The sequence below is a fragment of the Typha latifolia genome, chromosome 8, assembly GCF_019914945.1.
Source record: "Typha latifolia isolate L0001 chromosome 8, TyphaL0001v2, whole genome shotgun sequence".
Taxonomy (NCBI): Eukaryota; Viridiplantae; Streptophyta; class Magnoliopsida; order Poales; family Typhaceae; genus Typha; species Typha latifolia.
In genome coordinates, this window is record NC_133093.1 from 8,935,340 (window position 1) to 8,957,388 (window position 22,049).

The window sequence follows — 22,049 nt, forward strand, 5'->3', positions numbered from 1 at the left end:
CATGGTCTTAAGGGGAACAATCATAGAGCACCGGGGCAACCAGCAAGTCATGAGATAGCTCGACGTCCATCTAAGATAGTAAACTAATAATGTGATCCCTTCTATATCAAATGTCAGTTTATTATCTGAGCTATAAGATATAATAATATGCTCAGCTTTTTATAATATAATGTTATGTTTATCCTCAACTTCGTGTTTGAAACTTATGTTCCTTTTCATTTATAGACGATTGATCCTGAAGGGTGATGATATGAAATTTATCATATATTATATACTGCTATATATACTATGATGTTGGACTCTGATAATTAGAATGAGTATAATCTAATTCTCTTAGATCTCTTAACGAGGATTTATTGGATAGGATAAGTCTTTGAACTCAAGCTCATCATCTATAATTCGATGTTGCTATGTGAACTAACTTTGCTGCAATTAAATAAGCACATTTTTCTGCACTGTTTGTTGTACATTACATTAGCTTTCATCCAACAAAAGATATGTACAAATCTATGAATGTTAGTGGTGAGAAGTCTCAATCGTTATGACTCGTGAGCATCAATTTAGTGGCGTATGTACTTGCTAGTTAATATGTACTTTTTCTTTACTTTCTGTGTGTATGATTATAAAAAATAATACATAAAAAGAAACTACTGTTTCATATTAGATCTTTCATTGTGTAAGTCTACTATTATCCATCCTCAATTTAAAGAGGCTTATATTGGATGAGTGTAATTTAAATCTCAACGATATTAATCTAACTAATAACATCATTAAATTTTTATTATTTTTTTAAAATTTTTACTGCTGCTCGCTATTGCCAATTTTAATACAAGTCTATGAGAGGTCCTAAATTATTGCATATTTGAACCCTCTTTAGCTATGTAAAACATTCGAAATGTCTTTTTAGTTCGCTATTTCTTGATTTTTATTTGTTAAAAAATATAGCGCGAATAATTTTAGATGTTCAAAACGGTCGCAAAAGATAATTATACATGAGATGAGTAATAAATTTTTAAATATAGATATCTAAAATACGTAATATAAAGCTTACTCGGAGTATTAAGGTCAATTTACATTTAGAGTTACTTTAATATTTATATAATAATTATCTATTAAGAGGATCGTTAATGTGTTATTTTTTTATTATTTTCAATTGATAAATACTCATATAGGGCGTGTATGATAAAAAAAAAGAACAAAATATAATATGTTTAGATAAATTACTCAAAAGTAGAAAGTAAATGTATGGGATATTATTAAGAGAGTTAGTTTACATTCACAGGCTAACACATTTATAAAGAGGTCTTGTCATCTTGTGATTAAAAAGAAATCATAAATATGAAATATTAAGTAATTTAAATAACAATAGTTTTGGATTCATTGATCTTATGAGATTACATATCGAATATTTAATTTAGTTCTATAATTAAGTTAATTTAGTAGTCTATTAATTATGAAACAGTAGGATGTGGTTGGGTATAATAAAAGGAGAAGGCCTTATTTGTAATAGTAATTTAGTCAAAGGTGTTATTTATACTTTTCTCTATTTATTGTGCAATAACACCTCTATAAATTAAAATGTCTTTTTTGGTGGGTAGAGGAGAAGGATAATGATGGGTCTAATAGCCATCTAAGTTGAGTTCAAGTGTGGTTGCTTTCGCATAATTCTTTTTGTCAAATTTTTATATCGCTTATCATAAGTACATAATATTGAATGATGCATTTATATATGGATAAGTTAGTGAGCAAATTCTTTTACAATAACATTGAGATGAATTCTATGTGCTCTTGCTGCTGCTCCTGCTCTGGCTCTAGCTCTGGCTCCGGCTAAATATTACGAAGGGCCTTCACGCAGTATCTTGGACAATGTACCGATGACTATAAATTTTTGAGTTCTTGTTAATACTTATTTCAATGTTAAACATATCTACCGTGAAATTAATAAATTTTCATATGGGTTAGCTAACTTAGGTAGGCTTATTGACTATGGATGTACCTGGAAGGCCGGTATTTTCCTCTCTAGATGAATGTTAGCAAATAAAGACCAAAAGTAAATATTACTCCCAAAATTTAACTATTTTAATTTTGCAATGTGTTGTGTTTGTACATTTTTTTTTCATTTAACATATGATTATAAAAAATAGACGATATTTGCAAACAATATAAATTTTCATATATTGATTATGAATGAAATTAATATGCACGGGACTCAACTAGCTTGAGCTAGCTTAATAAACGAGTCAAGCTCAAGTAATCTTAGTATTAGTGGAGCTTGAGTTTACTCGGATTTGACTCAACTCGAGCTCAGCTCATTTAGGTGACAACTCTAGCCACAGGTAAGTTTCTTTTAAAAAGGTAACCCTTTCACATCCTCAATAACATATGAAACTACTCCACTTCAGTTTGAGGAATATTAATTGATCCATTTTGAACATGGTAGCTCTGACTTCATGTTTTCTATCATGAGAGTGACATTTCAATTGTGGCAAATCCGATTTACAATTTACATGTTGGTAAATTTATATATATATATATATATATATATATATATATAGAGAGAGAGAGAGAGAGAGAGAGAGAGAGAGAGAGAGAGAGAGTAGAAAGTAATAATAACTGAAGAAAATGACTGTAAATTCTAAGGATCTCTTGATTTGTATTCCTTAAATAAGGCAACCAAATTGACCACTAAACAAACCTAGATCTTAGGATATATACCTTAGTTTTATTTTTTTTTGGTGCCAAAATAGAGAGAAAATGCACTCAAAGTCAGTGAATGAGATAAAATGCTCAGAAGAGAGAAGCAATAGTAGATGTTGTGAGGCCTTATTATTGGACTCAAATGAGGTTTTAATGCTATATGTTTTGTAATAGTCACCTTTGTAAATGTTTAAGTTTAAATTGCTTTTTGAGAGTCAAAAGGTAATCGAGAAGTCACTTCCGAAAAACTAGCGTTTGACGAAACTGCGAGTTTTGTGTTTATTCTATCAAAAAAATTAAAGTGTTGTGTGGAGGTAGATAGTTGTTATTCGATAACTATTAGTCACACATGTAATATGTGCAAAAACCCGAAAGTGACGGTAGAGTAAGTAATTAGAAATTAAAAAAAAAGTTAGTTAAATAATCTTGAGAGAGAGGAGAAGAAAATAGTCTTTAAAATAAATGAATAATTATAGTTTCCTTTCCCTAAACTATCATAATTTTCACATATATCTTCTGAATTTTTTTATTATCAGCTTAAAACAATTTAAACTCAAAAAAATAATCATATCAACATCTCAACTAAAAATGCATATATAGAAAAAAAAACTCTTTTAACTAAATTTTTTTTTAGATCAAGGGATCTCCATGGTAAAAATTAAATTTAAAATAACGTATATAAAAATAATAATAAGTATGCTTTTGAGGGGAAAAGAAATCACTATTCAATTCTATTCTGCGCTATCTAAATATTATGGTTCTCACTTTCTTTCTTTAAGCTATATGAATTTCTCAACTAAGAAAAAAAAGTAATTATATAAATTCTCTAAACTTAAAAAAATATAGCTCAGAATTTCTACGTGGCAAAAATAATTTAAAAAAAAAGTGTATGACAAACAGGGATAATTCATGACATTAAGTGTAATTAACTCTAAAATAAAGGTGCAAGCTTTCGAATCGTTTTCTTTTTAGGAAGAAAAAAGAAAGTCACTTTTCAATTCAGTTACACGCCATCCAAATATCGCAGTTATCACTTTCTTTCTTAGCTGTGTCGATCGACGTTGTTCTAGGAACGTGTTGTCAAATTAGGACGGGAATATACATCAAGAGGTAGGAGAATGTTGCAGCGAATTTAGATTAAGACGTCGTTAACTAAGCTCGACCTACCAAACGAAGCCTCTTGATAGTTATTATCACTCTCTCTCTCTCTCTCTCTCTCTCTCTCTCTCTCTCTCTCTCACACACACACACACAATTCACCAGCTTTATGATTCCCCCGGACAAAACCCCCCCACTTAATTAATGCCAAGCAGCGAAGGTCGTTGGGATTGATAAATAGCTCATGATGCATTCAAGGACCCATCTTTTCCATCTACTCCTCTCCATTAATTCCTCTATATATCTATCTATCTATCACAACGAGTACCCTCCTCATGTATATCGTTCCACTTCCACTCTCCACCTATATAGTGATCGAAAGACTTACACTAATATTATTATATATTATTACAAGTTACCTCTTCTTCCCACTTTCGATTCTCAATCCAAAATGGAGTTTCTGGTAGTATCAACCGTAGGTCTCCTCCTCTCCTCCCTCTTCCTCCTACTAAAACTCGTCACAACCCGAGCGAGGAACCAATGCTGCTACCTCATCGACTACGTCTGCTTCAAGCCGGTCGACGACCGGAAGCTCCCGACGGAGCGGTGCGGTGAGATCATCCAGCGGAACGTGAACCTTGGCGTGGAGGAGCACAAGTTCCTCCTCAAGGTCATCGTTAGCTCCGGGATCGGGGAGTCGACGTACGGGCCCCGCAATATTATTGCGGGGACCCCGTCGTCACCGAACCTCTCCGCCGACGGCATTATGGAGATGGACGAGTGCTTCATCGCGGTGCTGGACGCGCTTTTCAAGCAGACGGGCGTTGAGCCGCCCGCGGTGGACATACTGGTCGTGAACGTGTCCATGTTCTCGCCGGCGCCGTCGCTTTCGGCGAGGGTCGTGAACCGGTACAAGATGCGGGAGGATGTCATCGTGTACAACCTCTCCGGGATGGGGTGCAGCGCGAGCCTTATATCCGTAGATCTCGTCAGGAACTTGTTCAAATGCCATGCCAAGAAGCTGGCGTTGGTGGTGACGTCGGAGTCGATCGCGCCGAACTGGTACGCCGGTAACAAGCGGTCGATGATGCTCGCCAACTGCCTCTTCCGGTCTGGCGGCTGCGCCTTCTTCCTCTCCAACGACCCGAAGCTCAAACCCCGCGCGAAGCTACGCCTGAAGCACCTCGTCCGCACCCACCTCGGCGCCAACGACGACGCCTACGAATGCGCCGTGCAGAAGGAGGACGAGAACGGGCTCCCAGGATTCTTCCTGGGCCGTGAGCTTCCGAAGGCGGCGGCGGTCGCCTTCTTCGAGAACCTCCGCGTCCTCGCCCCGCGAGTCCTGCCCGCGTGGGAGCTCCTGCGGTACACCGTATCGACCTTCATCCCCCGGCGGAAGGACTCCAAGCCCGGCGCCGGGATTAACATAAAAACTGGCGTCGAGCACTTCTGTGTCCACACCGGTGGCTCGGCCGTGATCGACGGGGTCGGTAGGGGCCTCGGGCTCGGGGAATTCGAGCTCGAACCGGCGAGGATGACGCTCCACCGGTTCGGCAACACGTCGGCGAGCAGCGTGTGGTACGTCTTGAGCTACTTGGAGGCGAAGAAGAGGTTGAGGAAGGGTGAGAGGGTGCTCATGATCACCTTCGGCGCCGGCTTCAAATGCAACAGTTGCCTTTGGGTGGCGGAGAGAGACTTAGTTGACGGCGGCGCATGGGAGGATTGCATCGAGGGATACCCTCCTAAGATCCTGGTCAACCCTTTCATGGAGAAGTATGGTTTCGTTAACGAGTTGACATAGCAATCCAACAAAGAGGAGGTAAACTAACCCATCTCCACCTCCTCTACTACTACTACGTACTACTACTACGTACTACTACTACTACTACTACTACTACTACTACTACTACTACTACTACTACTTTGTATTCCTATTTTTTTTATTGTATTTTGCTTTAGAGGGTTTCTTTTTTGGTTGGTTTGTTGTCAATTAATGAGCTGAGATTGGCTTCTTTTGTTGGTTTCTTTTGCCGACTGCCATCAAGAAGTGGATACTTAGTGTGGCAGCAAATTAAATTGGCACATGGAAGTCCGATGAGTTGAGTAGTACTCGTGGGAGCCATAAAGTTGCCTTTAGTGACCAGCCAGTGGATGAAAGCTTGCAAGTAACAGGAGGGAGTTAAAGGTACTAGTTGCATGGTGGTGGGTCTGAATTATTATTGATTAATTAGTTCAAATACTATTGGCTTTGGAAAATTCCTTTCCAGTGTTTCTCGATCTGCTCTTGTATTAACTTCTTTTAATTCCTTCCAGAGAAATTACTCATTGTGGTTTCATTTTTATGATAGAGATTCATATGGTTTGTACAATTGCAGACAATAATGTAGCAAACCATAGGGATCTCCATGAGAAAAATAAAAATAACATTGAGTAATTGTCTTCTTCTTCTTCTCCCATTTTTTGACAGAATCTACTTTCTCTGAATAGGTAAATAGTAATCGTGTTCAGGAAATTCAAGTGCTTGCACAGCATTAATACTTACAAAAATTCTAGAGGCCATTTATGAGAAAACAGTGGAGTCCTGCTAGTCCAACAATGAAGCATATATATATATATATATATATATATACATATATACATATATGTTAATGTGGTCCATATTAGTTTTGTTGCTGAGCAGGTCCAGTAGCTGCGACTGTTTGTTTCATTTCCTATGGCCTTTGTGGATCTTGATTTAATCCTACTAATTCTGTTGCTGAGGTTTTTTTTATCTGAACTTCTTCTTAAATTTATCCTCATACCAAAATAACATCTCGAATGACAGAAGAGCATTGTCTTTTTGTCCCTTTTCATAAAATATTAGTGACTCATTTATAGATCACATTCAAGGAATGAAAGAGAAGAAAAAGAATTTTCAAATATTTTTACAATTAGAAACTGCAGCGATCTCTTAATAGATAGAAGCTAAACGGATAGATACTATAAATATTTTTCAACATGGTATCAGAGCGAGCCTCGTAAAAACTCACTATGATATCATGCCAACATACGATTATATATTATTCTTCTCATGAATTATTGCTGGAGCTACTCTAATTATATATTCAGTATACCCCGTTATCTACCCAATATGGTACTAAAAGGCTGAAGATCCATTTAGGAGCTATTACATGCCACTAAGTGTTTGTCCCATCTTTGCAGAAGATAAGATATTGAAAATTACCAGGATAGCATTTTTCTTATTGCTCTTTTAAAGCACTTATGACTAAATAGTATACCACATTCAATAAATGCAAACTATATTAAGTTAACATACCAAGCATATTAAAAAAACAGAATATATTTCATTAGAGGTTTTTATACAAACCGACTATAATATCATATCATTGTATGAAACACAGTATTTTCCTAGACAGACTGGTATAATTAGGCCAATTGTATGACACTTGTACTTTTGTGATCTATCCAGTATGGGGGTAAAACCCACAGCATTCTCAGAACTCTATCCCGCCAACTCAAATTTGGTGATGACTCACAAGACAAAACATTTACTTGCTAAGTTCAATCAATGTGGGCATCGAGGTAGGCAGTGGTGACAACATGGCCATTTGCTCGTTGGCATTAAATCTCTTGAAGAGTGCACATCAGATCTCATCTGCAGTGTAGAGCAACTTAAACAGGCTGCATTATTATATGCTTGATCTTCATTTCACAGGTTGGATAACGATAGGGAAATCAAATCATAACCAAACTGAGAGACACAATAAGCCAGAACCCAGTTCACAGCTTTAAAAGCTTAAGCATAACGCTCATGGATCCATGATATGCCTCACATGTATGATGTAAACTTCCAACATAATAGTTCAAGAGAACAGTAGATAAGGTGCAGGTTCACTCTTCAAAACAGTGTATAATCTCTATCTCATCATAGTGACTAGTGGAACTGTATAGTATCATATGTTTCTGAAAATGATCTGCCTCCACTTTCAGCCTTCAATGTTAATGAATGTTAAAGTGCCAATGCTTGTAAATAGCTAGAATCAATTTAGCCTTTATGAGCGCAAAGTTCCTGGCCCACAATTGAATGGCATAGATGGTCAGTGGTTGTTTCAATGTCTTGTTGGATCCACCAGTCCGCAATCTTCTTTATTTCCTCTGGTTGAATTGCTGGCTGGCGGATATAATCAGCGAGCTCTTTTTCTACATACTGTGAATGATCTGCAGCTGAAGAAAATTCATTACTCATATGACTCATATATTGACTCGAGCATATTTTATGCTGGCGCAGAACATGGAAACACTCCCTCATAGCATGGTTTGAATTTTGACCATGTAATATTTCATTGCCCCTACTGTGCATATTTCTTCATGCGCAATAGTGTCTAAACACATCTCATCTTATTAAAAACTTTATGCCATATACGACTGATACTTCACTGTCATTTTAATGTGATAGGTAGATAGGGTGACATTGCTTTAATGATTAATTTGATATTGTAATATTTGATACTGTGATATAAAAGTCTGTTAAATTTGTTAATCTTCTAATACATATTTCTCTACTAATGTAGTTTTAGTGTAGTCTTATTTCTAAATTAGTTTTTATAGTTTAATATATACTTTTTAGTTCTTATAGCTTAATGAATAATTCTTAGTTCCTATAACTTGATGTATACTTCTTAGTTTTTATAGTTTGATATATACTTAGTTTTTATAGCTTGATATATACTTTTTAGTTTTTATAGCTTGATGTATACTTTTTAGTTCTTTGAATAATACTTCTTAGTTCTTATAGCTTGATGTATGTGCATTTTTACATTATTAGATTATAAACTTTTGTTTTAGATGTATCAACAATTATATATTATTCATTTATTTCGCCGTGTCTGTGTTTTTTTCTATAAACTTGCCGTGTTGCCGTGTCCGTGCTTCATAGACATAAGTTCTTACCTACATGCAGAATAGTGAGACAAGTCCATTATGAGATCAGTCATTTCTGCTGCTACTAAACTCGGCAAAACATGAGTTTGGGCAAAGAGGCACGAGACATCTATGACATACCTTGCGGATATCTTCAGAGCACCGATATCAAGGCTATCCAAGTCCTGCAGGAAAAAAAAATGTAGAATTTTATCTTCTGAAGGTTCCAGCAGAAGTTCTGACCAATAGAGTTGGAGACCACAAGATGTTGTCTGCAGCAGATACTCCAGTAAAACAAATCACACCTTAGATGCAAATCTTTGAGGATTTAATTCATCATTAAGTAAAGAAAAAAAATTTATTGCTTAAGTATCATGGTTCAAAGATCTAAACAAAATGGGATTGCAGAAAGGGAGAACTAAAATTAAATACATGCATATATACATAAAGAAGATGAATTCAGTTAAATTCTTTGAATCATAAAAGTTTTCCTCTTACAAAGTATTTCAAAAGGAACTCAAGTTCCATTACAATGTAAAGAAGAGCAAAAATGACATGACACATTGAAGCTAAGAAGATTTACCTGACGCCTCGAAGATGAACAAAGTCACACTGCATAGCCATCAACAGCCAACAGACTTCTAGTCAAATCACTCTCTTAAGTGTTGTATCTATCTGGCAAAAAATACTCTGAACCTTCTCAAAGGCCACTACAGATACTGCAAATTGTGGGGCCGCATTCAGACATCTACAGAAGGTGGCTCATATGCAAACCATATAATTTCATACTAACAAACATGGAAAGTAAATCTGATTCAATTAGAGAGAAAGTTGGAAGGTATATATTTGTGCCTATGTATTGTTATCATTTAGGTATGGTAAGAGGTTAAGTACTTTAATCAGAAAAGCAATCATATCAGAGCTCAATTAAATCCGACCATCTGTAAGCAAGTAGGCTCAACATCGTGCAGCAAAGGGATAAAAAATGCACAGTGCATATCAGGTGCATAGACAACAATTTAGAATAGTGCTAGATGCAGTAATTCTTGGAAATTGTAGAATTCAATGATTGCACATGATTTGCTTCTTTTGAGAATGCTTTCTATGCAATAGTTCTTCTAGAGAAACTTAAACTCCAAAAACTAGAACACACACACACACTCACATTCACACACGCAGACGCGCGCACGCACGCGCGCACACACACACACACACACACAGAGAACAAAGCGCACAAGCAATCTGATCTGTGAACCATGTCTATGAAAAAACTACATTGGCTTCCATGACATAGATATTCCGTCTCAATTAAATGGAGACAGAGAAATGACCACGAAATCAGGAACAATAAAACATTTCTACTTCTCCTGCATATATGAGAACAAACAAAGAACTTACAATAAATGTGACACAAGTTTCAGATGCGCAATGTGCATTTTTTTTGAGAATGCCCTAGCAGATGACAACGGCCACACTGAACAACTCTCTTAGGTCGTTTTAAACTTTCCATGCGGAGAACCTTCTTTTTCGGGCGACCAGGTGGCCTTCGAGTTGTAGGTGGGCGTATAATTATATCTGCTTTTCCACCTCCACCTTCTGCCCCAACAGCTGATTCCTTCCAAAGATTTCTATCTGGAATGGAATATATTGTCAGTGAATAAGCTTCTCGATACTTCCTGACATTGAAACACTCTTGTGCATAAAGATGAGCATCTTCACCACAAGACAAAAGTGCAGCAGCTGCATGTGCACATGGAATACCATAAATTTGCCACCGACGACATGAGCAGCACTGTGCTTGTATATCAACAATATTAGTTCTCTCAGATGATACAATCTCAAATTCCACTTTATTTGCGCGAAGGACTTGATAGCAGTGTGAATCAGCAATAGCTTCTGAAATGAGCTTCTCAGCAGAGGGAACAAGAACAGAGGTCCATGACAAACTCATATTGTATCTTTCATTGAACCAGTAAGTTAACTGATGTCGGATATGTTCCATCATTTGCACTATAGGAAGCTCATGGGCATCAAGGGCCCAGTTATACAATACCTCTGTAATTCCTAAACTAAAGTGGCCATATCGAACCCCTTCAAAGTATGCAACTGCCCAGAGGTTGGGTGGAAAGAGCTGAAACCACGGCATGACATCTTGAACCTCCATCATCTCAGCCACTTTAGCCTCAAATTCAGCTGCCGTCAGAGCATACACAGCACTCCAGAAGAGGTTTACTAGCTTTGAGTTCTTGAACTCGTCGCGGAAGCTCTCGCTCACATAACGCATGCAGAATCCATGAAAAGCACTAGGAAAATGGGTTTCAACTGCTTCCACGATTCCTTTTTGTCTTTCCGACAATATGGTCAACACAGGCATCTTGTCAGTGTTGACTCCAAGCAGTTTTCGCAATTCTGATAGGAACCACATCCAATTGTCATCACTTTCACAATCCACAATGCCAAATGCCAATGGGAATAATGTGCCATCAGCATCAACAGCTGACGCACAAAGCAAAGTTCCAAGATATTTTCCTTTAAGGTGTGCTCTGTCAAGTTCCAAAAGAGGCCTGCAAGCATGAAGAAAACCGTAGATTGATGCACGGTAGGAAATAAATAGGCGACGGAAGCAGTTTTCTGGCCCAGAAGCATAAACTAATGCAACACTCCCAGGGTTTGTTTTCCTAATTTGCTCACAGTATGCCGGAAGGAGGCGATAACCCTCCTCAAGAGTACCATGTACTGCAGCCATACTTCGTTCTTTCCCTCGCCACGCTTGCATATAGGACACTGCAATCCCATGTTGTTCGCGTATGTCTTGCAATATCTCCTTTGGCTTATACTGTGGATTATCTCTCAGTCGGTCCTCCACAGACCGAGCAACCCACCCAACTGTAGCTTGCTGGTGATGATGATTACGAACTCCCTCACATGTATGCTCCCCATGCAAAGTCCTAACTGAAAAGGTTGGGACACCAGGACATTTTGCCACATGAATTCGCCATGGGCAGCCCTCCTTCGAGCACTTCGCTATAAACCGGCTGCGATCAGACTTCACAATCCGAAGCTCAAAATGTAAAGCAATTGCAATATCCTTAAGAGTCCTTCTGCAGGTTTCCACATCAGGGAATTCCTGGCCAATGACAAGGGAATGGTCTGAAACAACAAGATTATGTTCCGGAAGAGCTAAAGAATGGGAATCCATGGAACAGCTGTAGATATGCTTATTACTTTCACTTCTTACAGTGAGACAAGGAAAAATCAAATCTAGAGACTTGCAGTTCTGACAGAAAATTGCAGTTGTAATTGCTTGCTAGCATCTGTGCATAAATTCAAAACAACTACAAGTACTATTACTTGTACTCATATCATCTCTATGTGAAGCTCCTCCTGCATAAATTGGCAAAAGATTAGCAACAAGGAAAAAATGACGCATTAAGCCAGTTACCGCGTTCATAATCTATCCATCAAAACCAAATTACCTCGGACTACTACTGATTTTGCTCACTATATCCAGCTTGGTTTTGGAAATCCCAAAGAAAAAAAAAATCAACTTCTTGAATCAAGAAAAATATTTACGGCAGGAAACCTAATTAGAAAAATTACACGGGAGAAAGGAAGAACTCAACTGAGCTCAGCCTCAAGCCAACCCATAGCTAAAATTCCACCTATGAATAAATATATCATTCTATTAAAAACTTTTTCGAATCCGAAATCCCGTCAGAGGGTCAGATGAGCAAGAACCCAACATAACAATCATCCACGAAAAAAGAAAAGAAATAATAAGAACAAACTACAAATATTTCTACAGAATGAATCCTACAACGCCAGGAACTCGCGAATACCTCTTCTTGGCCTGATTGATGAACAGAGACGCAGCCAACTTGGATCTTTCGAGGAATCTAGCGCTAATTGTGGAAGGCCAACAAAACCTATTGAAACAGACGACGTGATCCTCCGATTGGTACGCCTCGTCGAGAGTTTGGTGCCGCCGATGAGCTCGACCAAGAGGGGGAAGCGCGAACTGGAAAAGGGCGAGACTGGTGCCGAATAGGGTGGGTCATGGACGTCATCTTATTTACAGGAATACCCTTGTATCCAGAATTTATTTAGATTTACCAAGGGTTCGGGTTAATCTTTCCTTCTGCCCGGATCCGGACTCACCGGTAAGGTCCATAGCAAATCGGGTAAGAGTGGAAGATACTTTGTCCCGACCCATTTACATTTAAAGAATAACAGAAGAACCAAAAATATCAAAGCGGTTTCGAATAAAAGCTACTGTGAGTCCGGATTCCGGATCTCGGAATAACATCCTACCCGGATTGACTACTATTCATCGATATCTCGATTCTTTTGGGGTCGGAAACCGAAGGGGAGAGACAGCGTCGAGAAATGATAGGGCTTCACCTTTCTCTCTCCTTCGCGTCTCCCGCCGTAAAAACTAGCCGTTGCCCCTCCACCTTCTTACTCTCATCTCCATCTCCATCTCCGAGAACTCTCACCGCGTCCGACCTCAAACCGAGAAGCCTCGGGAGATGTAGTCGAAGGAATGGAGTTCAGTGTAGCAGCGGCAGCGCAACACCAGGCCCTGGTTCGAGTAAATCTCTCTCCTCGTCCTTCTCCTTGTGCTTCTTATCATGTTTCTGTTGCCATAGTCGCAATTTCGTATTTGGTTGTCTGAAGTTAGTTAAGATTACAGCATGTTAAAAGATTTAAGAGAAAAACATGGCATGTATATCAGTATATGGATGAATGCAACAAGCAGCCTCAATGACAATTTTAGAAGAAAGGAACATTGAATTGTGTAAATGTGCTTCATATTGTTAAGAGTTTATTCTTGAAATGCCAATTCCAAGTCTCAAATTGTCAGAGTGTATTATGCATCATCCTGATAACAATGTAACCATGTTAGATCTAGAGGGAAGTAATGGAAATATAGCAAAAGAGAAAATGTGCACACATGATTTACATGGTTGGGCAATTGCCTACGTCCTCAGGAGAGATAGAGCTGTCAGTTTCACCTATTCTCGAAAAAGGAAGATGAGCCACTAGGGATGTGTTTTGGCTTAGCCAAGGTTGATGTTCATATGAGGAATGTGAACTTGTACTTGCAGCAACTAAACCGACGAATTGACATTTAATTCAAAATGAAAAGGAAATTGCTTTATAGGACGGCTTTTGATGTGTAATTTTTGTAACATAACATGTACAAAACCATTAATTGTTATCTGATTTTTGTTGTGTATGTAGTTTCTGTTTCATTGATGAGATTTCCTACAAAATTTTTAGGCACTCTCAGCAGACCAATTCACTTTTGCTTGTGTATCAAATTTATCAAGCAATATACCTTTTCATCTAACTGAACGGATTCATGTAGCACAATATATTGTATAACTGTGAATTACGTCTTGCTCCCAGTATTTAGATTGTTTTGATCTCGAAGTTATATTTTTTAAATCTCATCATTTGTTTTGTATTGGTTAGGTGAAAATGAGAGTAAAGCTGTTTTGGATGCATTCTTCTTGGGCAAAGCTCTTGCAGAAGCACTCAATGAGCGAATAGAATCTACAGTAGGAGAAATTTTAAGCATGGTTGGTCAATGGCAAGCCGAACAGCAAAAGCAAGTTCAAGATTTTGAGGTAAGAGTAAAAAAGTGATTATACAGAGGATCTTTGAAACAAAATGAGGAAGTAACAAGGACAACTCTTTTTGTATGGCTCTTTCTAATTTGTGCCTCAAAAGACAAATTTTGAAACAAGCCCATTCAGCAAACGATGCCATCTTCCATATTATCTAGAATCTTTTGCTCTGTTAACTTTGGTTTTGTCTGTGTGTGGGTTTTCCTGAGCTATCCAAACTGTTTCAACAAATGGATCGTAAATGCAGGAGGAAGTAATCCAGAGAGCCAAAAAGGCCAAGGAGAGAGCTGCACTGGAGGTTGTGGACGTAAGAGATGTCTTCTCAACATCTTTGAAGGGATCTTCAAGCACTACAACAACTACTATTTCAACTCCATCTCCTGGTCCTGTGATTGATGACCCTTTCCAAGAGGCGCTGAGAGATTAGCTTGGTCATGTATCTACAGCGACACAGACCTAAATATAAATTAATATAATTATGTTGTGATGTTCTATATAAAGCTAGTGCTTCTTTAGATTTGTAATCAGGAGCATTATGTCACAAATTTCGCAGGACTTTTCAGAAAATGATAGTGGATACAGAATACTCTGCCGGTGAATTTATACACTATTGGTGCATGCTTAGACAGAATAAATTGAGATGCTAGATATTTTCTGTATGTTTGCCATTCCTGTTCAGATCCATCATGGGAGTGGAGATCATGCTAGAACATATATATATATTTGTATGTGGGATTTAAAGTGGCACTGTGGAAGTGTATGTTTGCCATTCCTATTCAGATCCATCATGGGAGTGGAGATCATGCTAGAACATATATATATATATATTTGTATGTGGGATTTAAAGTGGCACTGTGGAAGTGGTAAGCAGTAGTATATCTGGCTTAGTGGAGGATTTACACATTTGCATATCTCGTCAAGTGACAGATAATTATATGGTAAATCTTCTCAAGTGGAACAAGATAAAACTCGAGAGAGACAGTTTCTTCGCTCTTCATACACTGTTGGATATGTTAGGAAATACTTCTACTTCACTGGCAGATCAGGCTGTTTAGATGCTGAAGGACAACTCAAGAACAAGGTCCCTCCCATCCTCTTGCTCCTCCTAAATTCGATTTGTGATTGCTTTCTATGTCACATGCAACAAGTTTATCTGAGGAATTCTTTATTCCAAGCATTATTGCACGGCAACTACTTTTGATTATCTCAAATGTCAACCAATGGAAGATTCTTATTTAAGCAGCATCTTAGCCAAGTCAAATACCTCTCTCTCTTTTTTTCTTGGCCTCCCACCTAGTCTAACATTAAAATTACAATAAGCAACCTTCAATATGATCTTATCATTTTGTCCAGATCAAGAATACTAATTCCAGTCATATTTCTATTCATAGTTCTCCAAAGAATTCCTTTTCTTTTTGTCACAAAGGAAAAAATCGATATAAGGTCCAATTCAAGAACTAGAGAGGCAGGAAATATTCAAGATTGTCCCAATGAATGCTTAGAAAAAAGAAGAAAAAAAAGATAGGTATCACTCACAATGATCATGACTGATTTTTTTTTTCTTTTTATTGTCAAACAAAAAAAAAAAGGATTCATAACTGATCTTTTGCAGGTCATTATCATGAAAGGTGAGTTGTTCACCCTTACAGACAACACATTAGGTACATCTTCATTAATTTCCATATTAGACAAAGTATGAAAGCAATCCTCTTGTGAACATCTAGAACCAGTCAGCACAATTCCCATTTGCTGCATTGCAACCCTACATCTATATGTCAATGCCTGCATGATGCAAACTGAGTTAAAGACCTTCCTCGGATTGCGACAATTCCAGATTTTCCTTATTTTTCTAATCAGTTAGAATGCATATCTCCTTATTGACTAACTTTGTCTTTTGGTAATCCAGTATCATATACTTAATCTGTCTCTTTCTATTTTATTTTTTACTGTTGAAAATTGGACATTTTGTGTTATCTGCAAGGACAAAAGGAATATATACAGGGACTCTATTAGATTTGACCTTATCACACACACACACACTATATATATGCTCCTAGGAACTCCACCTATTGCTATGTTCTGAAGCAATAGAAGCATAAGCAATGGCAATGGTTTTAAGTGCTTTTCTTCCAAACATCATTGTTCTGTTAAGAATCTTACTCGAGGACAGCGTAGCCAAGTTGTTGAGAATTACAAGTGAGACCAAGAAGCTTCTGATGAAGCTAGAGAGGACAGTGGATGTTCTTGAGGATGCTGAGAAGAAGAAGGTTCAAGATAAAGCTGTTGAGAAATGGCTGAAGGATTTGAGAGAAGTCATGTATGAGGCTGACAACATCATTAATCGTTGCAAAATTCAAGCACAGAGGCAGAGAAGCAGGGAACAACAGGTTAGTACTTAGTATAAATGTTATGAAATTATGATGTATTTACTCTAGGAATAGTTTGTTCTCCGGTTAAATTGTTCAATCATATTCCAGCTTGTTTTCTTTAAATTAAGACTTGAAACGTTGACAAAAGTACTTTAATCTTAATCTCAAGAGAAGACTGAAATCATTATTATTAAAAGTTTAACTTTGAGGACTTTACAAACTTCTATTAACTTTTGGTCCTAATACTCTTTAACATTGTAAATTAGGTTGTGTGAATTCTTTCATCACTTGGTTTAATTCTTTTCTTCAACTCTGTAAGTTCACCCTGTTTCCAAAAACTGCAGAAAGCTTATGCCATTAATTTGCAATTTTGCTTACTAGTTTGTGCTCGCCTCATATATGTTTCCTTTATTTGCTTTGATATCTTAAACTTTTATTTATTACTACCAATACTAAGATGTATCCCTTAAGCTATTTATTCCTACCAATGCCTCACAGCATTGTGTGCTACAAATCTTATACTTCTTCCACCCCATCAAAACTGTATAAGAAAGCAGAACATATACAAACTTCATACATTACAGTTCATATTATTTCCTAGATATTCTTGAAATATTGGTGTAATTTTGGGATAACTGTTTTCTGTACAGGCGCGTCCTCATTTACCTTTAGCTATTTGCTTTCGCAGAGAGGACCTTCATTATGAGATTGCTAGCAGTATAAAGAGCCTAAATAGGAAAATGGATGTGATCTTAAAGGGGAAATCTAGACTTCAACTTACACCAGTTGCTGCCACAAATGACCGGAAAGTCAGGCCAAGTCTCAAAGAATATCAAGTTTTTGAATCTGATATTGTGGGAGCAGACATTGAGAATGACACTGGTAGCTTGGTCAAAAGTCTAATAGAAGAAGAAGGAGAGCACCACCTTCTCTTCGCAATCGTTGGGATGGGTGGAATTGGCAAGACTACTCTTGCCAAGAGGATATATGATGATGAGAGAACAAGGGGCACTTTTGATATCAGACTGTGGGCCTTTGTCTCCAAGGACTTCACTGATTCTGGTTTGCTGTTGGATATCATGGACTTTGCTGATGGAAATTCTGGGGTGTCACAAACAAAAGCTCAACTTGAGGCCAACTTGGCTGCAGTGGTGGCAAAAAAGAGATTCTTGTTGGTTCTTGATGATGTCTGGGATGCTCGCATCTGGAAGGAATTATTGCAGACACCGTTACAAGACGGTGCTTGTGGTAGTAGAGTTTTAGTTACTACCAGAGATGAGAATGTTGCTAGCCAAATGGGCATTGTTCAACTCCATCATATAAAGCCATTAACAATTGAAGACAGTTGGTTGTTACTATGTCAAAGTGTTCCATTGGATGAAGATAAGGTTGACGTTTTGAGGGATATTGGAATAAAGATCGTCGAGAAATGCAATGGCCTTCCTATGTCTATCAAGACTATAGCAGGAGTTTTGAGAGTAAAGGAGCCAAGCAGGGATGAATGGGAGAGTGTCTGCGAAAGCGAAGCATGGTCCTTGAGGGGCCTTCCTGGTAAGGACGTAAACGGAGCTCTCTATCTGAGTTACGACGACTTGCCGCCAAACATGAAGCAATGTTTTCTTTACTGCTCATTGTTTCCTGCAGACTTTGCCATTGAGCAGCACTTAATCATTCAGCAATGGATCTCAGAGGGTTTTATTGCTATCAAAGATAATTCTACGCTCGAAGAAGTAGCAGAAGAGTACTACAGGGAACTAGTAGCAAGGGGTCTTCTCCAACCAGAGTCCAGATACTATATGACAAGATGCAAGTTGCACAATACCTTACGTTCTTTGGCGCAATTTCTATCACAGGATGAAAATTACACTGGTAATGTTGACAACCTGAGTGACCTTGCATTTGTCCCACGTCGCGTATCAGTTGCAAGCAAGAGAGTGTTGACTATCCCAGATGAAATCAGAAAGCAAAAGAGCTTGAGGACGTTGCTTCTCTTTAAGAATCCAATGAGAGATGATGGCTTAAATGATATCTTTGTAAGGCTCAGACACCTACGAGTTCTAGACCTCAGTGAAACAGCAATTGATAATATTCCAGAGACGTTGCGAAATCTAGTACACTTGAGATACTTGAACCTTTCTCTTACAAGGATAAGAGAACTTCCAGAGTCCATCCAGTATCTTTGTAACCTTCAGTTCTTAGTCCTCCAAGACTGCAGATGGCTTCATGCTCTTCCAAAAGGTCTCAAACAGCTAAAAAGCCTAAAATGTCTTGATCTAAAAGGGACTGCAATTGTTCATGTGCCCTTTGGAATTGGCAAGTTAGAGCAACTCACCTCATTGCAGGGCTTTGCTGTGAATGATAGCGCAACGTGTGAACAAGAACACAATGGCTGGCCATTAGAAGAACTCAAGCAACTACCTGAGCTAAGAATTCTCCACATACTAAAGCTAGAGATGGCTTTGGACCAGCTCAAGGCAAAGGAAGCAGCACTTAATGTGAAGCCTCACCTCGAGGAGCTCGAGTTAAGTTACAGCAATGCAGATCAGTCATCAGAGAGCCTGGCTACTGTCCAGAGAATGGAAGAGATACTTGAAGAATTTTGTCCCCCGCCATGCTTAGAATCTCTCAAAATTGTTAACTATATTGGTAGTGAGTACCCTTCTTGGATATCAGTTGCATCTCTTCCAAATATCCTTCAACTTGATCTCATCGGATGTAGGCTTTGTAGACGCCTACCTCCCCTGGGCCAATTGCCACAGCTAAGATTCCTCACTATAAAAGACTTGTTTGCATTGAATTATGTCGGGCCAGAGCTAATAGGAGACAATCAGCAGATAGCATTCCCCAAGTTGGAGAGGTTGCATATCCAAAATATGCATAGCTTGGAAATATGGACAGGGTTCCATGCAGGGGCACTGCCTTCTCTCCAAGCAATTCAGCTTGAGAGTTGTCCCAAGTTGAAATCTCTCCCTGAAGGTCTTGGTTATGCTACAATGCTTACACAATTGTGGATTTTGGATGCTGAGAATCTTGAAGCCGTTGAAAACCTCTTTGTACTCAAAGAATTGGGTGTATGGAACACACCAAAGTTGGAGAAGATCTCAAATCTACCTTCTCTTGAGGATCTTAGCATAAGCTACTGCCCATCTTTGGGGGCTGTGGAGAGTGTTGATTCACTACGCCATATCGAAATTTCTGATCATAATTTACAGGCAATACCAAAATGGATAGGATTACATGCTTTGAGACTTCAGTTTCTGGATTTGGTGAGCTCATTGAAGCTACTTAAGAGGTGCCTCGTTGATGGCTCAGATTGGTCCCTCATCAATGATATTGCTCATGTTTATGGTTATTCAAATAGTTGTGCCTACTTTTCATACAAAAAGAGTCCCTTCAGATTTGATACTAACATCTCTTCAGCAGTAGAAGAGGAGAATTCTTGTTCAGTTGTGATTGAGGAAGAGGCTGGCAATTCTTCGCCTAGTGACTTAATCAATGCTGTAGATATTAACATAACAGAGGATGTTTCAGTTGCTACTACAGCTGATACCATTGCTCCCTCTCATCACCATCAAGAAAATAAAAGTGCAGAGAAAATTTCAAGTGTTACTGCTGCTGATATAGATACCAGTGATTCCTCGATTTCCAACAATCATGAAACTATTAGAATAGTAGAGAATGTCTCTCTCTCTGTCGCAGTTGCTATAGACAATAATGGTACTTCTTCTTCCAACTCATCTAACAATGCAAAAAATGTTTCTGATGCAATTACAGTTAGTAAAGATACTGGTGATTCTTGCACACCTGAGAATGTTCCTGTTGTAGAAACTGATGCTGACAATACTGATACTCGGCTCTCCAATTCAACTTGTCGCACGAATCAAGTAGACAAGAATGCAGTTGAAGCTGCTTGTGATATTGGAGCTAATAGAGGCACTCCTTTTTCTCCTCCTAGCCTAATCCACGATGAAATTCCTACATTTGTCATGCAAGAAAATATTTCCTTCATTGCAACTGATGCAGATATTAATGCTTCTTCCATCCCTAGATTAATCCATCATGAGGCTCCTACCACAATAGAGAATATCTCTGATGCTGTTACAGTTGATACCGACAGCATCTGTGCTTCAGTCTCCATTTCAACTTATCACCAAGATCTAACAGAAATCACTACAGAAAAGGCTTATAGTGCTACTGCAATTAACTCAAATATCAGTGGTTCTTCTTCTTCTAACTTAATAGACCATGCGACTCCTAATTTATCTGATACTGATGCAGAAAAGGATTCTGGTGCTGTTGCAGCTGATCCAGAAAGAAGCTTAATTTACTACGAATCTCTTAGCGTAGTAGGAAATGTTCCTGTTGTTGTCACAGCTAATACTGACACTAGTGATGCTTCGTCGTCCAACTCTTCTTCTTGCGACAGGCAGAAACCAAGCATCATAGAAAAGGTTACTGCTGATGTTGAAATTGATGCAAATGCTACTGGTTCTACTACTGCTGCTGCTGCAGCTGATACTGACACTATTTGCATTGCACCTTCGAGCTCAACAGGCAACCACTTCCAAGCACTTAACATGGTACAAAATCGTTCTTTTGCTACTGAAACTAGTAATGGTTCACTCTCCAACTTGGCTCACCGCCACCCCCAAACACCTAACATTGTAGAAAATGTTTCCACTATCATGTCCAAAATAGACAGGATAAATATGTATATCACTCGGCTAAAACTGAAGGGGAAACTCAAGAAACATCTTCTTCTCATCGTCCTCCTCTTATGTGTAACTCAGTTGTTCTTTATCTTGTGGTTGCTTCTACTGCTGATGGGCAAAGGCAATGTCAAATTTGCCTATGCATAGCTATACAGAATGCATTGATTGATTGTGCTATGGTTGTTATGTAGTTATACAGATATTCTTGTATAAATTTCTCATATGTATACGGAGATACCTTAGTGCATCAAGTATATTAGATTTCTTTTATTTTTGTGAGGGAGAGGTGTGAATCTAATGGTGTCTCAGTTAAATTGATGCCACTGGTATTCAGATATGAAAACATTCATACACCATGAGCTTTGCTAACCGTTTGAGCGCTATTTCATTAGTAGATAGTTAATTGCTTTGCGAATGCATATCACACATGTACTTAATTATATTCTTAAGAACAATACCTCTTAATTTATTCACTTTATTTTCCTTTTTAATGACAATTTTGTACTACATGTTTCTTAAGTTTCAAATTGAAAAGGTAAATTTACTTGTATACTTTGATCATTTTATTTAGGAAAATATATATTTAACACCATAACATTATGCGATTATTATAGATTATA

General features: G+C 38.1%; 4 protein-coding genes across 11 annotated transcripts; 3 read left to right on the forward strand and 1 right to left on the reverse strand.

The window, feature by feature from the left end:
* The first annotated feature begins 4,048 nt into the window (after window positions 1–4,048).
* LOC140793603 (3-ketoacyl-CoA synthase 12-like) lies at window positions 4,049–6,237 on the forward strand. 2 transcript variants are annotated; one of them, XM_073145171.1, is made up of 2 exons: window positions 4,049–5,614; window positions 5,841–6,237. In XM_073145171.1, exon 1 carries the CDS (start codon window positions 4,247–4,249, stop codon window positions 5,594–5,596), a length of 1,350 nt encoding a protein of 449 aa, XP_073001272.1. In that variant the 5' UTR covers window positions 4,049–4,246; the 3' UTR covers window positions 5,597–5,614; window positions 5,841–6,237. The 2 variants fall into 2 exon arrangements, with proteins under 2 accessions (XP_073001272.1, XP_073001271.1); XM_073145170.1 differs by having other exon boundaries at window positions 4,050–5,614; window positions 5,844–6,237.
* Window positions 6,238–7,119: 882 nt separating this feature from the next.
* Window positions 7,120–12,789, reverse strand: LOC140793602 (uncharacterized). 6 transcript variants are annotated; one of them, XR_012109989.1, is made up of 5 exons: window positions 12,555–12,785; window positions 10,114–12,099; window positions 9,299–9,434; window positions 8,857–8,900; window positions 7,120–8,013 (listed from the first exon to the last, which is right to left on the reverse strand). XR_012109989.1 is itself a non-coding variant. In XM_073145169.1 (2 exons), the coding sequence occupies exon 2, from the start codon at window positions 11,912–11,914 to the stop codon at window positions 10,133–10,135; it is 1,782 nt and encodes a 593-aa protein (XP_073001270.1). In that variant the 5' UTR covers window positions 11,915–12,099; window positions 12,555–12,789; the 3' UTR covers window positions 9,959–10,132. The 6 variants fall into 6 exon arrangements, 1 of the variants encoding a protein (XP_073001270.1); XR_012109991.1 differs by having other exon boundaries at window positions 7,120–8,019; XR_012109987.1 differs by having other exon boundaries at window positions 8,857–8,987.
* Window positions 12,790–13,011: 222 nt separating this feature from the next.
* Window positions 13,012–14,955, forward strand: LOC140793244 (uncharacterized). 2 transcript variants are annotated; one of them, XM_073144612.1, is made up of 3 exons: window positions 13,012–13,306; window positions 14,194–14,348; window positions 14,596–14,955. In XM_073144612.1, the coding sequence occupies exons 1-3, from the start codon at window positions 13,102–13,104 to the stop codon at window positions 14,773–14,775; spliced, it is 540 nt and encodes a 179-aa protein (XP_073000713.1). In that variant the 5' UTR covers window positions 13,012–13,101; the 3' UTR covers window positions 14,776–14,955. The 2 variants fall into 2 exon arrangements, with proteins under 2 accessions (XP_073000713.1, XP_073000714.1); XM_073144613.1 differs by having other exon boundaries at window positions 13,051–13,300.
* A 1,495-nt stretch (window positions 14,956–16,450) lies between these two features.
* On the forward strand, window positions 16,451–21,576 carry LOC140794351 (putative disease resistance protein RGA3). Its single transcript, XM_073146365.1, has 2 exons — window positions 16,451–16,735; window positions 17,368–21,576. The coding sequence occupies exons 1-2, from the start codon at window positions 16,451–16,453 to the stop codon at window positions 21,574–21,576; spliced, it is 4,494 nt and encodes a 1,497-aa protein (XP_073002466.1).
* The last annotated feature ends 473 nt before the right edge of the window (window positions 21,577–22,049 follow it).